Below are 15429 nucleotides of genomic sequence, written 5' to 3'. Positions count from 1 at the left end.
AGGCTGGAGTGCGGTGGTGCAATCTCTGCTCACTGCGAGCTCCTCCCTCCGGGCTATGCCATTCTCCTGCCTCAGCCTTCTGAGTAGCTGGGACTACAGGCGCCCACCACCACGCCCGGCCAATTTTTTGTATTTTTAGTAGAGATGGGGATTCACTGTGTTAGCCAGGATGGTCTCGATCTCCTGACCTCGTGATCCACCCGCCTCAGCCTCCCAAAGTGCCGGGACCACAGGCATGAGCCACTGCGCCCGGCCTCATCATGACATCTTAATGGGCCTTCCACCAGTGTCTACGTTCTATGTAATAGAATATTAAATACATTTGTTAATATTAGGGCTATCCTAAACCAAAAATAATTTATAAAATAACGTATTACTCTCAACTGGCTTAAACAAAGGGATTATCATCACAAACATCAAGAATTAAAATAAGGTGGCTTTAGGGTGATTGATTCAGTTATCCAGTGCCATCACATATGACCTAGGCTCCTTTCAGCTTTTCCTTCTGTCAGACTCAGCAAGAACCTTAGGATAACTCCCTTCATAGTCACATGTTAATTGTTATACTTCATGGGATCCTATTAAACACATACTGTCATGCAGTAGAAGTGGGAATATCCTTCTGTGTCTACCTTTTCAGGTATGAGGAAGACTCCTAGGAGCCCCACAAGCTGACTTTCCCTGAAATGCAAAGGGCCAGGCTTTGATCACATGTCCCTTCCCAAACGAATCACTACGAGGCAGATAGGATTACCCTGATTAGCTTACAATATTCAGGATTTCCCCAAGTGATGTGGGATAGACGTGGACATACAAACAAAACTGGGTTGGTAAGCATGCCAGAAGAAAGAGGGTAGTTGCCAGTCAGTACACAACCAACAGTACGCTATGTATTACATAGAAAAATTCAACCTTGACATTTTCTTACAGTAGTTTAATTTTCCCACCATTATGAATTAATCACAACACACTTGTACTGGAAGACACTCTGCAGGCTCTAAAGATATTTTTAAATGGAAAAAAACATCAGTAATTCACCTTAAAACACTGAAGGAAATCATTTTATAAATGCCATGGACATACAAGAAAAATGTCAAACATAAGAAAACAGAATACTTTAGAATGAAATAGTAAAATACACCTTAATTTTGACCTGTTAAAATGACAGTTTTATCTCCAAAATGTTTCCTATTAACCTCATCTTCCTTCTCTATGAAAAGCAAGGCTAATTACTAGACACTGGGCAGACTACCACTAGAGTAATGAAACTAGAATACATTCAAGAAGGGCAGCCAGTATAATGCATAATCTAGAAACCAAGTCATAAAGGGTTGATAAAGCTGAAGATATTGTTTGAAAAGGAATCAGGGAGAACATGAAAACTTTAAAATATCTGAAGTACTGTCACTGTGAAGACAATTACACAGTTTTAGAGATAAAAAGCTAAATAGATGAATAATAACCAACAGGAAGACGAAATGTTTCAATGTAAGATAATACTTTTATCTGGCATTTTTTAGTCTGAAGGCATAACAAGGTTGGCTACTCACATGGGGCAGGGATGAACATCCCAGGTAACTTGAATAGCTACTATGGTTGTAGGCACTTTGTGTACATTCACTTAATTAAAACAATATGCCTGCAAACTAGTTTTTAATCCCAATTTCACAGACAAAAATCTGAGTTGGAGAAATTAAATACTGGAAATCACAAGGCTAAGCAGTAGGGAAAACTGGATTCTAACCCAGACTCATTTGTCTCCAAAGCCTAGCTCTTCCCACACATCACACACCTAAGAGAAGTTAAATTAGCAGTTGTTAAGGAAGCAAATAGGGTTTTTGAGCTGGTGAGAACCAAATATCAACTGATTTGAAGTCCTATTCAAAATTAAGATGCCAGAAATGAAGTATTACTTCCTTCCATTTGACCAATACCTTCCAGTTTAAGAATGTTTCACATCGATCCTCCCATTGGTTCCTCACAGCAATGCTTTAAGGTTAAGTTGGAGAGGCCTTATCCCCTGGCTTTCTACCTCAGAGAGGAAAAAAGAAAACAAAGATGAATCCTATCAACTCCCCTCTGCTTTATCTCCAAACATTATTTGTATTTTCAACTTTTCCTCTATGATCTTTCATTTATTCAAGTCATCTTTCATTTATTAAGTACTTCTTACATCTCAGGTGTCAAATATTCATGACTTTGCAGTCTAATGGGAAGACCTTGCAGTTGTAGAGGAAAAGGTTCATTCAAGACTCTATCTTCTAATAGACCTTACTCTTTCAATTCTGATTCCTTTCTTACATAGCTTTGGTTTAACCTTCTCTTCCTTTATTTTGGCCTATAGAAAGATTGGCCTTCCTGACTCCTTATGAAGCTACCACTCCTTTTTCTGTTTATTTTTAATTGTTTCGACCCACTGCAATCTAGCTTTCCACCAATCAAATGAAATTGCTCCAAGGTCACCAATGATAATTTATTACAAAATCATCATTATTCTCAACTACTCTACAATACTGGGCAGCAATGACCTTTAATAACCTCTCTTCTTGTTGCTTCCATAATATTTCCACTTTTTCTGGTCCCTTTCACTTGGTTTTTCTTCTACCCATAGTTTAAAATACTGTTTTCGTTGTTGTTTTCCCTCAGCTCCTTTTAATCTCTTTTTGGACAATCTCATGTCAAAATTCTACTTATCATCTGTAGTCCACCTCCCCAAAGTGTTCTTTTTCTGAATTCCCATGTTGTTTAATAGTAACGGCATCACCATGTACAAAGTAGCCCAACCCACAGTAGCCTTCCCTTACTTCATCTCCCACTTTTAGTCAGTCACCAAGTTGTATGCATTTTACATAAAGTCTTCCTAAACTCTTTCTTCACAGTGACCTAATTCAAACTCACTTCAGTCCTCACCTAAGCTATCATAACTACCTCCTAACTAGTCTCTCAAATGTTGACTCTCCTTCTAATTCTATACATCCTTGTAGCAGACACAGGTACTTCACACAAATTCTTTCCTTTAAGGAGAGCCTCTGGTCCTCAGACATACAAGAAACCCAAGCCTGACCAGAGTACTACCCACCCCTATCAACATGTCTAGTCCAGGAAAGAGCACATGACTGAAACTAGACAATGCCTTCCTCAGGACTTCACTTTCCTGCCAAGGCTATCAGGGAAAAATACTCTTTTCTTTTGGGATTCTGAGGAGACAATCCCAGTAAGCAAAAACTGCTCATAGGAGGAATGAAAGAATGGGGCAGGATGGGAAACCCACTGTCACCAAGTCCTGGATCTAGCTCTGCTTGCCTGGCCAGTAAATATACTTTTGCATTTAAGCCAATTTGAGTTGGATTTCTGTCATTTGTAACCAAAAGTCCTGATTAACAATTCTCTATACCACCAGTTACTTTTCTAAATCATAGATAAAATGTTGTCTACTTTTATTTAGTCAACTAAATTTCGTTTGAGTATGCTATACTAAAGTTTTCTACCACCCTGCCTTGAACTTTCACATATACCAATGTGCTTGTTGCAATTCAAATATAGCATGCCACTTTATGCAGCTATGCCCTTGCATATGCTGCTTCCTCTGCCTGGCATATCCCCCTCCCACCTCCTTATCCACAAAATGTATAGTAGGTTTGCATAAAATAAGGTGGAAAATTAGACAGCAGCAAGATCATGAAGGGTGTTGAATGACACAAAGTAAATACACTTTAACCCATAGAATTTCAAGCCAAAAAATTATAAAATAAGACTTGTATCTTAAATAACTCACTGTGGATACAGTGTCAGGATGACCTAAAAATAAGGTGATACTAAAGGCAGAGAAAACAGTTAGTAGGCTATCACAATTAGTTTAAACCAGAGGCCATGTAGGATGGTGAAACAGTAAACTGGGACAACTTCTCTGGGAGAAAAAAAAAACCTGCCAACAGCTATCAATATCATCGATAAGTCTTTCAAACTTTAAGCTAGCATTTCTGCTTGCAGGAATTGAGACATAAGAAAATAATATGAGGCCAATAAAAATTTACATATCAAGATTTCAGTGAAGCATTATTTGCAACAAAAGATTGAAAATTTAAATCTTGAATAAAATGATTTAAAATGTATATATCACACAGTGAAACTATCTAATATTTAAAATAAAATCTTTAAAGAATTTCTAAAACATGGGATATACTAAAATATGTTATATGAAATACAACACTGCAGTATATACAAAATAATCTTAATTATGTTAAATAGAGGAAGTTTTTTTCTTTTCATTTTAGCATCAACACTAGATGAGTTAGGTCAGTGGCAGGATTATGAGTAATTTGTTCTCTCCCCCCCCCCCAAGTAACATTGTCCTTAGCCACGATCTTAATTTGCTAAAGAAAATCACGACTTTATAGGTAAGAAAAATAAGGCCTAGAGCAGTCACATGACAAAGCTCACATTCTACAAGTTAAGACCAAAACTTGAACATTGCCTATGTGAAGACTCACTGCCAAGCAGCAAACCTGCAAAGCCAAAGTCATTTACCCCATAACTTCCGTGAGCCTGAGCCTCAAAGGCAAACCAAACTTACTGTGAGTGACTTTAAACTTGCTGAGCTACAATCCCCTCTAAATTCGTAACTCGAAAGCTATATGAAGAGCAGACTACAGAAAAGGGTAGTTTAAGATGCTTGTTTTATGACTTTATTTTATCTAAATAATCCTACAAAGAACAGAAAAGGAAATAATAGCACACCAGACTGGAGAAACAAGGTCTCAGAGTAAGTTGTTAAGGAACACTGTTATTCTAGAGTCTGTTTTATTTTGATCTTTAAAAGAATAAGAGAATGCTTTATTAGATGAGATTATTTCCCTGAATTAAGACCTCCATAATCTGTTACAATCACAAATAAACTCTATAGACTTAAGTACTCAACTCATTTAAGTAGGTACCTAACAAAAGTCATTTGGTAGCTTAAAAGCAGAATTTGAAAATAGTATTTGTGAAATAAAAGGGCTTCAGTGAAAGGAGTTTGAACAGCTACTACACAGGAGAAAAGACAAAATAATTACCAGGGACAATTTTTCTTTATTTTGAGATAGAGTCTTGCTCTGTTGCCCAGGCTGGAGTGCAGTGGCACAATATCAGCTCACTGCCACCTTCGCCTTCTGGGTTCAAGCGACTCTCCTGCCCTGAAAATTCATTTAAAAACAATGAAATTAAGATAGTGGTATAGTTTCCCACATCAGCCTCCAAAGTAGCTGAGACTATAGGCGCACGCCACCACGCCCAGCTAATTTCTGTATTTTTGGTAGAGACGGGGTTTCACCATGTTGGCCAGGATGGTCTTGATCTCTTGACCTCATGATCCACCCGCCTCAGCCTACCAAAGTGCTGGGATTACAGGCGTGAGCCACTGCACCTGGCCAGGGACAATTTTTTAAAAACTTCTATTTCAACCTTATAAATTAAGAAACTGTGGTTTTCTATAGATGCCATGTCAATGATAGTACCACCTAAAAAATTAATACATTTAAAATGTTTCTAAGCCGGGCACAGTGGCTCACGCCTGTAATCCCACCACTTTGGGAGGTCGAGGTGGGTGGATCACTTCAGGTCAGGAGTTCAAGACCAGTCTGGCCAACACAGCAAAACCCCATCTTTACTAAAAATAGAAAAATTAGCCAGGTGTGGTTGTAAGCACCTACAGTCCCAGCTGCTAGGAGGCTGAGGTGGGAGAATCGCTTGAACGCAGGAGGCTGAGGTTGCAGTGAGCTGAGATTCTGCCACTGCACTCCAGCCTGGGCAACAGAGTGAGACTCTGGCAAAACAAAACAAAACAAAACAAAACAACAATAAAATGTTTCTAAGGTGATAAGCAAAGATGGCATCATAGAGCTGGGCACAGTGGTGTATAACTATAGTCCCAGCTACTCAGGAGGCTGATTATGGGAAACTATACCACTATCTTAATTTCATTGTTTTTTAAATGAATTTTCAAATGGTGCCCTAATGTAGATTTAGAAAGGGTTTGCAGTAACCAATGCAAAAGCACCATCCAGTGGTAAAAGATGATAATTACAATTTACACAGTTATTAAAAGCCATATTAGCTAAATGATTTGTGACTGCCTTTTCTCCAACACACAGTCCAGGAAAGAAAAGGTAAACTGGCTATATAATATTGAGGGTATCTCCTATTTGTTACCATTCTCTTAATCAAACCTTACTATATTAAGTTGGCATTCTGTTGTTGTTTTTCTGTCTTGCCTACCAATTATCCAAATGCTTGGTTGGGAACAGAATTAGGATAGGGGCATTGTTAAAATTCATCCAAAGCCTTTATTAAATCACAGGCTAGAAAATGGTTTATAAAAGTGTGTGAGGGGGTGAATTTCCAGTGGAACTCTAGCTACCAACAGCCATTCCAAAGAACAACAAATAAGTCATTCTATGTACTTTTTTAAAAGGTGATCATTGGTAGGTAACCTAGACCTTCCTGAAAAGGGCCAGGTAAAGATTCACAATCAGATATTTCATAAAGAATTCATAATTTCTAAAGGGAACATGAATCTTGAACGTGACCATATTTACCTCCAATTTGAAGGAAAAAAAATCAGGTAAACAGTGTGTTCCCAATAAATCTACTCCTATCCTATCAGAAAACAGATGAATAAAATCTTCAGTTTCCAACATAACAGGTTTTAATCACCTCCTTTTTTTTTTTTTTTTTTTTTTTTAAAGAAAAAATTACAAAGTTTAATACAATGGCTCAGGTCTATAATCTCAGCACTTTGGGAGGCTGAGGTGAGCAGTTCATTTTTGAACCCAGGAGTTCAAGACCAGTCTGGGCAACATGCTGAAACCCCATTTCTACTAAAACCACAAAAATTAATCGGGCATAGTGGCATGCACCTATAGTCCCAGCTACTCAGGAGGCTGAGGTGAGAGGATCCCTTGAGCCCGGCAGGTTGAGCCTGCAGTCAGCCCTTATCACACGCCACTACACTCCAGTCTGGGCAACAGTGAGACCTTGTTGCAAAGGAAAAAACAAAAAACAAAACCCCTAAACTTTAATAAAACTAAAAACAAATTATTACACAAACCCAGTAAGGGTGATTCTTTGTTCTGAAACAACTTTACATCAAGTCTACTTGATACCAAATGGTATTACTGCTTGGGATCATAAGATATTTAACAAAAAGTACAGCATGTTGCACCTTGGTAATGGCAAAAAAATCAATTACTGGGCCATAATTTTCTCCTTTTATACTCTAAAAAATATTTCAATATGTTTGAATCTGAAATAAGAAGCCTAACAAACACCACCAATGGTATCAAACAAGCTTATCCTATCTTCACTAGTGCCTGCAGTCCAACACACCTGGAGGTTATGAGATTTTTTTAAAAACTACTTTCATGAAAACATAGGAGTCACTCAAATAATTGAGGTTCCCCAGTGATTACTGAATGGCTGTTAATGTTTAAAGTGTGCACCACAATCATTTAACATGTAAGAGAATGAGCTATGAGCAAAAGGATGCATATATCTAAACCAAAGGTAATTCAGCAATAAATTACTAAAGGTTTCAAAGCTTTGGTTTGAATTTTAGTAATAAATTACTAAACTTACTAATAAATTTAGTAATAAATTGAATTTCAGTAATTTATTATTATTTCAGAACAAAATAAAACTAGTTGCAATACCATTATTTTCAGCTGTTTAATATTTTCTTCTCCATGACAGAGATCTTAGATTTATAAGTCCCCTCCACTGAAAATTTATTTGAATTATAAAACTGCTATACTAAGTCTTCCACTAACACAGGGCCCACTACTATAAATGTTTCTACAATAAAGGACTTTTTGGGTGACACTAAGCATTTATTCACATACAGATATGTATGAAAGCTAAGTCACAAGGAGGCTTAAACAGCAACAAACTAAAAAATTACAAGAGCTGCCTATATTACTGCAAGAGACTACTAGAAAATAACCTACCATAATAGGAATTCCCATACTATTTTCCTCTGGTGGAGGCAGTTGTACTGTTTCAATTCCAATCACAGGCCTGTAGCAGAAAACAGATATCAAAAGAAAGAATATGCTGATCCTAGAAATTAAGGGCTATGTTATAAATAAGTAGTACCTTAACAAAACATTGAATTATTGGATAATATTCAAAAACTTACTTTGGATTTTATTAATTCAGAATTTACTTTTATCCCTCTATTAAGAAAAAAATACTACTCTGTGTAACAAAACATTTTTTAAAGGCTTTATATATTAAACAGAATTGGTTTCCCAGAAGAGACTTAAAAAGTGGTGTTTGATTCTTAGAATTGCTAGCAGCAACAAGTCATCCTCATAAATCTTACACACACACACACAAACTCTTCAAATATATTCACTAATAATATATTCAGTTACTTACTAATCACTAATTATGTACCCATGGGGATGTCTTGATTTAAGAAACTGCCTATGAAAAGTTTAAAGTATTCAGTCTATACACTTTCTGAATATGTAGAACATACTCAGTAATACATAAATTTAAGAAATCACTGTAATATCTCTCAAAGAAAACTGGTAATTACATATATATTATATATAAAAAGTGTATATATATACACACACACACTTTTTTAAAGGTTAGAATAATATATACATATTATTTAGTAACTGGCTTCTCTCCATCACCCCTCAATTACCAATGTGGACCTTAAATATTCTGCAACACCATGAATATGACATTCCATTCAAAAATACTATATTTAATTTCCTAAGAGTAAATATTTGGGTTGCTTCTATTTTAAATTCTTACATAATAATTTTCTCAGAATATTACATATTCTTATATAATACTTTTCCCAAGATAAAAAATAAAATTCCACAAGTTAATTTTAGTGAAATGGCTTGTCTTTACATAAATAAAATTAGGCCTAAAAAATTATGGAGCCATAATTCTCATGTGCAATGACCTAGAAAGAAGAAATGTCAGAATTACATTGCCTTCATAAAAGTGTGGGGCCAACCACATTTCTTTTGTTTTCTTTCCTTTTCTTTTGAGACAAAATCTTGCCCTGTCACCCAGGCTGGAGTGCAGTGGTGCAAAATGTAGTTTCAATCTCCTGGGTTCAAGTGATCCTCCCACCTCAGCCTCCTGAGTAGCTGGGACCACAGGCGTGCATCACCTCGCCCAGTTAATTTTTAAATTTTTTTGTAGAGATGGGGTCTCATTATGTTGCCCACGCTGGTTCCAAACTCCTGGGCTCAAGCGATCCTCCTGCCTTGGCCTCCCAAAGTACTGAGCCACTGCACCCACCCACACATTTCTTATTCTTCTGAAAGAATCGTCATCAATGCTATGACAAAGAATCATCTTTGCTATAGCAATTACAGCTGTAGTAATTAACGCCTTTTAAAATGTTAGAAGACATAAACTATCCTTGGATAGTTGGAGGAAGGTCAGCTATAATTCTAAACATAAAAATCTGTTATTTCTTCTCTTGTCAAAATTAAGAACAAATCAACCTCATCAGAAAATATTAAAGGTACATTATTTTAGGTTCTACAGTATGTAACAAATAAGGTAATAGAATTAGTCTGCCATATGGTGGCAGTAAATATAAAAGAAAATTAATTTCTTGAGTACGTTAATTTACAAAGTTAATGTCTTCCCTGAGTCATGTATTTTAAACAAAGGTTTCAAAAAGAGGAGGCTTTACAGGTTTTCATAATTATGTTTTAATCTTGTTATATTAAGAGTCAAGCTCAAAACAATATTAAGAGCGTATTTCTGACTGACTGAAAATAGCCTTCTGTTACTATAGCATTTACCAAAACAAACTGCCTCAAAAACTATATGGCTCTTGATGCTTATCAGGCAACATGTAATTGCAATGATTTTCATTGTATTAACTAAAATTTACATATCTTATAAAAAAATAAATTTTCTTACTTTAACCAAATCCACCTAGCCTAGCCTCCTACCTCCACAAATATTTACTCAATAATTGTTTGTTAATGACTACTTATATGCTAAATGCAAGGAATACAGCAGTAAACACAAGAATAGTTTCTGGTTTCATGAAACTTACACAAAATCTCTCATGTATTTCCCTTTTCCTGATTTGTAATATGGGATCATTAAGACCAGCTTAAGTTAACAGCCTAAGGATAAAAAATACTAGTGTCTCTTCATCTGTAATTTACAATTAAAAAAACACTACACAGAAAATTCAAGTAAGAAAGTTTTATTTTCCTGCTATGACTATGACTGCTTTAAAGTCTTTCTGTTCTATAGAAATAAAGTTATTTCAAAGAGAAAATGTTTGATGCCCTTTATTTACTACACTAACCCACTAGATGCTAAGTAACAAATGTTTAAGTTACATGAAACAACTGAAAAATGTATAAGAGCATCTTTTCATACAAAATTATCAAAGTATGTCAATCTTCTCAATTTGTTTATAGAAGTTATTGCCAAAGTTGTCTTATAATCCAAGATACTGAGAGATAAGAAGCTACGATGATGAGTAGATCCAAACTGAGAGTAAATATGTGCATAGATTGTGCATAGTTTAATCATAGAGTTAAAACACATCTGAAAACCCTTCTCTCTATTAAAAAAGACGAGGGAAGTGGGCACAGTGGCTCATGCCTGTAATCCTAGCACTTTGGGAGGCCGAAGTGAGAGGATCACTTGAGCTCAGGAGTTTGAGACCAGCCTGGGCAACAGAGCAAAACTCTGTCTCTATAAGAAAACAAACCAAAACCAAAACAAAAGCACACATCTGAATATTGTAAAGGCCCAGTCTTCCACAGAGTGAGTATCCTTTAAGGTAGGGGCTGTGTCTCACTCATTTCATCAGTATGTCCACCTGTATGATTTTCCTTAATATGTAACAGTGATGAACAATTTCTCATGTACAAACATTTCACATACTGATGATTTTATCTTGTCAGCAGAAGTACCATTGGTTTTTTTTTTTTTTCCTTTTTTGTTTTTGTCCCAACTAGATACAAAATTTCATAGGTTATAAACCAACATCAGCAATTTCATACGGTCCAACCTAGTATCAATTGCTCACAACATTAAGTTCGCAGAGCTACCGGTAGGTACCATTTCTTATTGCTCTAAGTACTCACCTTCTAACAAGGGAGAAAGAGAAATAAAAAGTAAACTACAAAGCAGCGCAATAAGTGCTCTCCTAAAAGTTTGCTGTGTGTATCTGTGAGAGAGGGAAACAGACATACATACGGTGCATTAGGAATCACAAGATATACCAGTTGATGAATCCTATGAGGAAAACTGGAGTGCAACCTAGAATATAAAATTAAATAAGATTCCTTTGCTAAGTGATCACTGTACTGAGATTTATACATTTAAATAAATATAAAATTACCAGGAAACCACTAATTTCTTCCTAAGATGAGACACAAGCAAGAATGTCTGCTCTTATCACTCTTATTTAATATCTTATTGAAGAAAGAGCACTGCAATAAGGGTATAAGGAATAAGAGACATATAGTTTGGAAGGGAAGAAATAAAAGTGCTTGTATTCACAGACAACATGATTGTCTTCCACGGAATCTATTAAAAAGTGCCTAGAATTAATAAGTTTAGCAAAGTCATAGATTACGATCGCTATTTCTACATACTACCAATCAACAACTGGAAATCAAAACAAAAGGCAGTACCACTTATAATACCCCAATACTCAAAAATACTCAGGTATAAATTCAACAAAATAGGCACAGACTCTGTATGCTGAAAATCACAAAATACTGATGAAAGACATCAAAGACAACATAAAGAAAAGAGATACAGGAGCTCCCCCCTTATCCACAGAGGATATATGCCACCCCTCCCTCACTCCATGGAAGCCCCAAAATAGTGCTGAACGCTATATATGCTATGTTTTGTCCGGCACAGGTTGAACATCCTGAATCTGGCAATTCAAAATCTGAAATGCTCTGAAACTTTTTGAGCACTCATATGATGCCACAAGTGGAAAATTCCACACATAAGTACTTAACAGAAACTTTGTTTCATGCACAAATTTAAAATATTTTACAAAATTACCTTTGGGTTTACATGTATAAGATTATGAAACAAATGAATTTCGTGTTTAGACTTGGGTCCCATCCCCAAGATCTCTCATTACATATATGTTAATATTCTAAAATCACAAATTCATCTAGTCCCAAGCATTTCAGACAAGGATTACTCAACCTGTACATACATATCCTATGATAAAGTTTAACTGATAAATTAGGCAAAGTAAGAGATTAGCAACAACTAATAATAGAACAATTTTAACAACATACTGTAAAATAAAAGTGAGATGAATGTGGTCTCTCTCAAGATACTTTAATATTTTTGGACCATAATTGACTGCAGGTGTTTCAAGCTAAACAGTAGATAATGGGAAACTACTGTACCATGCTCATGGTTGGGAAGACTCATTATTCTTACAATGTCAATTTTTCCTCATTTAATTTATAGGTGAAAAGTAATCGCAGTCAAAATCTCAGTGGGCTTTTTTGTAGAAATCAATAAGCTGATGTGAAATTCATACGGAAAGGAAAATAAATTAGAAAAACCAAAGCAATTTTAAAAATGATTTAAAATTGAGGGATTCATACTACTAGAGAGCTAGAGTAAGGCCAGGCACATTGGCCCACGCCTATAATCCGAGCGCTTTGGGAGGACAAGGTGGGAGGACTGCTTGAGCCCAAGAGTCCAAGATCAGCCTAGGCAACATGGCAAGATCCTGTCTCTACAAAAGAATTAAAAATTAAGCAGGCATGATGATGCCCACCTATAGTCCCAGCTGCTTGGGAGGCTGAGGTGGGAGGATTGCTTGAGCCTGGGAGGTTAAAGCTGTAGTGAACTGAGAACATGTCACCGTACTGTAGCCTGGGCAACTGAGCAAGATCCTGTCTCAAAAAAAAAAAAAAAAAAAAAAAAAAAAGGCAAGGATAGTGATATTGGAGTAAGAATAAACACATAGATTCAATGGAATGGGACAGAAGATTCCATAAATAGATCTACATACATATAGTCAACTGATTTCTGACAAAGGTACAAAGGCAGCTCAACACAGTAAAGTATTATCTTTCCAACAAATCATCCTGAAACAACTGGATAATTCATTTGGAAAATTAGGATAACTGATATTTGCTTATACAGTCATAAAATCTCTAGGTATAAACAAAATAATATTGACTGGCTACAGTACAGGAAACCAGATGACTTGAGATTGACGTGAATAGAGATGGAAGAGACAATTTTTACATTATACAGTTTGTATTCCTTGTAAATCATGAACTACGATTGCCTGTTACAAGTTACACAGATAAATCAGATGCATACCAATGTACTAAATACTAAGAATTACAAAAAACAATGCTTTCCTCAACAAATTACTAAAATGTATGAAACAGATACATTTTACTCTGCCAGTCTGTTTTCTTCCAGCACAAAGCCTGTTAAACCAGTCAGAAATCACTAGGGGTGGAGCCTGGGAATTTAGAATTTTAAACAAGTGATTCTAATTCAATGCTAAGGTTTAGAACCAATGATAGGGCATGGTTATCATATGCAATGCACTGTACTGGCCAAGCTGGATTAATAAAATATTCCCTTCCCTCAAAGGCAAAAGTAAATGACCAAGATATAATGATTGTACATAGAATATTAATTTGGTCACATGATACTACAGAGGAAATAATTTAAGAAAAATAATTTTTGCCAAACCCCAATGAAAACATTAGGTAAAAGGTTGGTAGGAAACATGATGAATCAAGTTGACAACATTTGCACAGACTGGTATTATCACTAGGAATAGAGCAATTTGTTATGTGCCCACTTGTGCAGTAATGTACATATGTTTATCTATATGTATGCATGTGTGTATATATGCATATATATCAACCTATAATAGACATGACATACAAAATAAAGTGATAGGTGGCTATATGCATATTGACAATTGTTTTATTACACCTGACAGTCTTAAAAACAAACAACAGTGGAATCTAAACAAATCTTTAAAGCTACTGATTCACCAAGAAAAGAGAGGAATATGTTAAACGACACTGTGAAGATACAATCAGCTAAACTAGAATGTGGGAAATCCTACAGAACAAATGACATAGGTTCTTCAATAAATACATTCATTTTTTAAAAGAGAAGGGGAACCTAGTATAGAAAGAGACTTAGGAAACTAATCATATGCAATGTTCAAATCCTGTTTAGATCTATTCTAACAAACTAACCTTCACGACATCTGACACACACACAAAATGAAATGCAAATTAATTTTGCTTCAAAATACTCTAAAGACATTGAGGAATGGTAAAATGCTGGTAATTGGTCTTAATTCACAGGGGTTCATCAATGTCTTTTCTGCATGACAAAATTCAACAATTATTAAAATTAAAGAAATTCAATTATATCATGCTATCACAAAAAAGAAAATAATGCAGTTTTAGATTGACATCTCCCTATTATTCTACTCACAAATAATACTGTTTTCCTTTTTTGACACTTCATTCTGAAAAAGTTAAAGCGGTTAGGTCCAAATTTAGTCACTAAACTTTATAGCAATACATATATCAACCAATTTAAGGAAATCTAGATCTGGTAATTCCACATCAGGGTTTCTCATTGTTGGCACTACCAACATTTTAAGACATATAATTCTTTGTCATGGGGTCCACTCCTATCCATTGCAGGATGTTTAGCAGCATCTCTGGTCTCTACCCACTAGACGCCAGTAGCATAACCCGTCCCCCTAAATTGTGATGACCAGAAATATTTCCCGATATTGCCAAATGTCCCCTGGAGAACAATAACACCCCCCGTTTGAGAAAGACTGATCCAAATTAATGATTTCTTAGAATGGTGAGCTTACCACAAAAAGCAAAAGGAACTTAGTAGTATGTTCCTTAAAATCTGGCAGAAACAACTTGAATAAAATGACTAGTTAGCAACAGACAAATGGTATTTTTCTCTATGTTAACAGGAATACTCAAGTATCTGAAGACTTAATCTTTTAGAAAATGTAAATATGTATAATCCTTACTTTTAAACACAATATATTAAACAAATTAGGCTTTTCAATGGATCAAGATAATGAATGTTATATCTACTTAAAATCGGCTCACTCAAAAAAGTAGGAATAACATCACAATATATAGCAGAATAAGAACTCCAAAACCCCATCCCTTCACAAAGCAATGAAGAGGTGGCAAAACAGCCAGAATCAACATTTTCATAATTCTAGAATTCAATTAAAACCTTTTAACAACCAGAGGAACACATAATGAAGAAAGATGCTGCTAGATTTTCATAGGAAAATGCTGTGGAATTTTAATTTACTGCATACCATTCCCAACTCCCCCTACATGGCAGCATCCATGATACCAGCCCACATTT

General features: G+C 35.6%; 1 protein-coding gene and 1 long non-coding RNA gene across 4 annotated transcripts in view; one reads left to right on the top strand and one right to left on the bottom strand.

Annotated features, from left to right (window-relative positions):
* ANKRD28 (ankyrin repeat domain 28) overlaps window positions 1-15429 on the bottom strand; it is a 203291-nt gene that overhangs the window by 144345 nt on the left and 43517 nt on the right. The window contains exon 2 of one of the 3 annotated variants that reach the window (XM_017881155.1): window positions 7983-8052. The exons of the other annotated variants lie outside the window; for them this stretch is intronic. Coding sequence (XP_017736644.1) covers window positions 7983-8000 — 18 coding nt within the window. The 5' untranslated portion in view covers window positions 8001-8052. The remainder of the gene's footprint in view (window positions 1-7982; window positions 8053-15429) is intronic. 3 annotated transcript variants of the gene reach the window in all.
* Window positions 1-15429, top strand: part of LOC108535577 (uncharacterized) — a 76146-nt gene that overhangs the window by 47842 nt on the left and 12875 nt on the right. The gene's annotated exons all lie outside the window — the stretch shown is intronic.

Source organism: Rhinopithecus bieti, unplaced genomic scaffold (assembly GCF_001698545.2).
Source record: "Rhinopithecus bieti isolate Rb0 unplaced genomic scaffold, ASM169854v2 scaffold_12, whole genome shotgun sequence".
NCBI lineage: Eukaryota > Metazoa > Chordata > Mammalia > Primates > Cercopithecidae > Rhinopithecus > Rhinopithecus bieti.
This window is presented reverse-complemented; position numbering and strand designations above follow the sequence as displayed.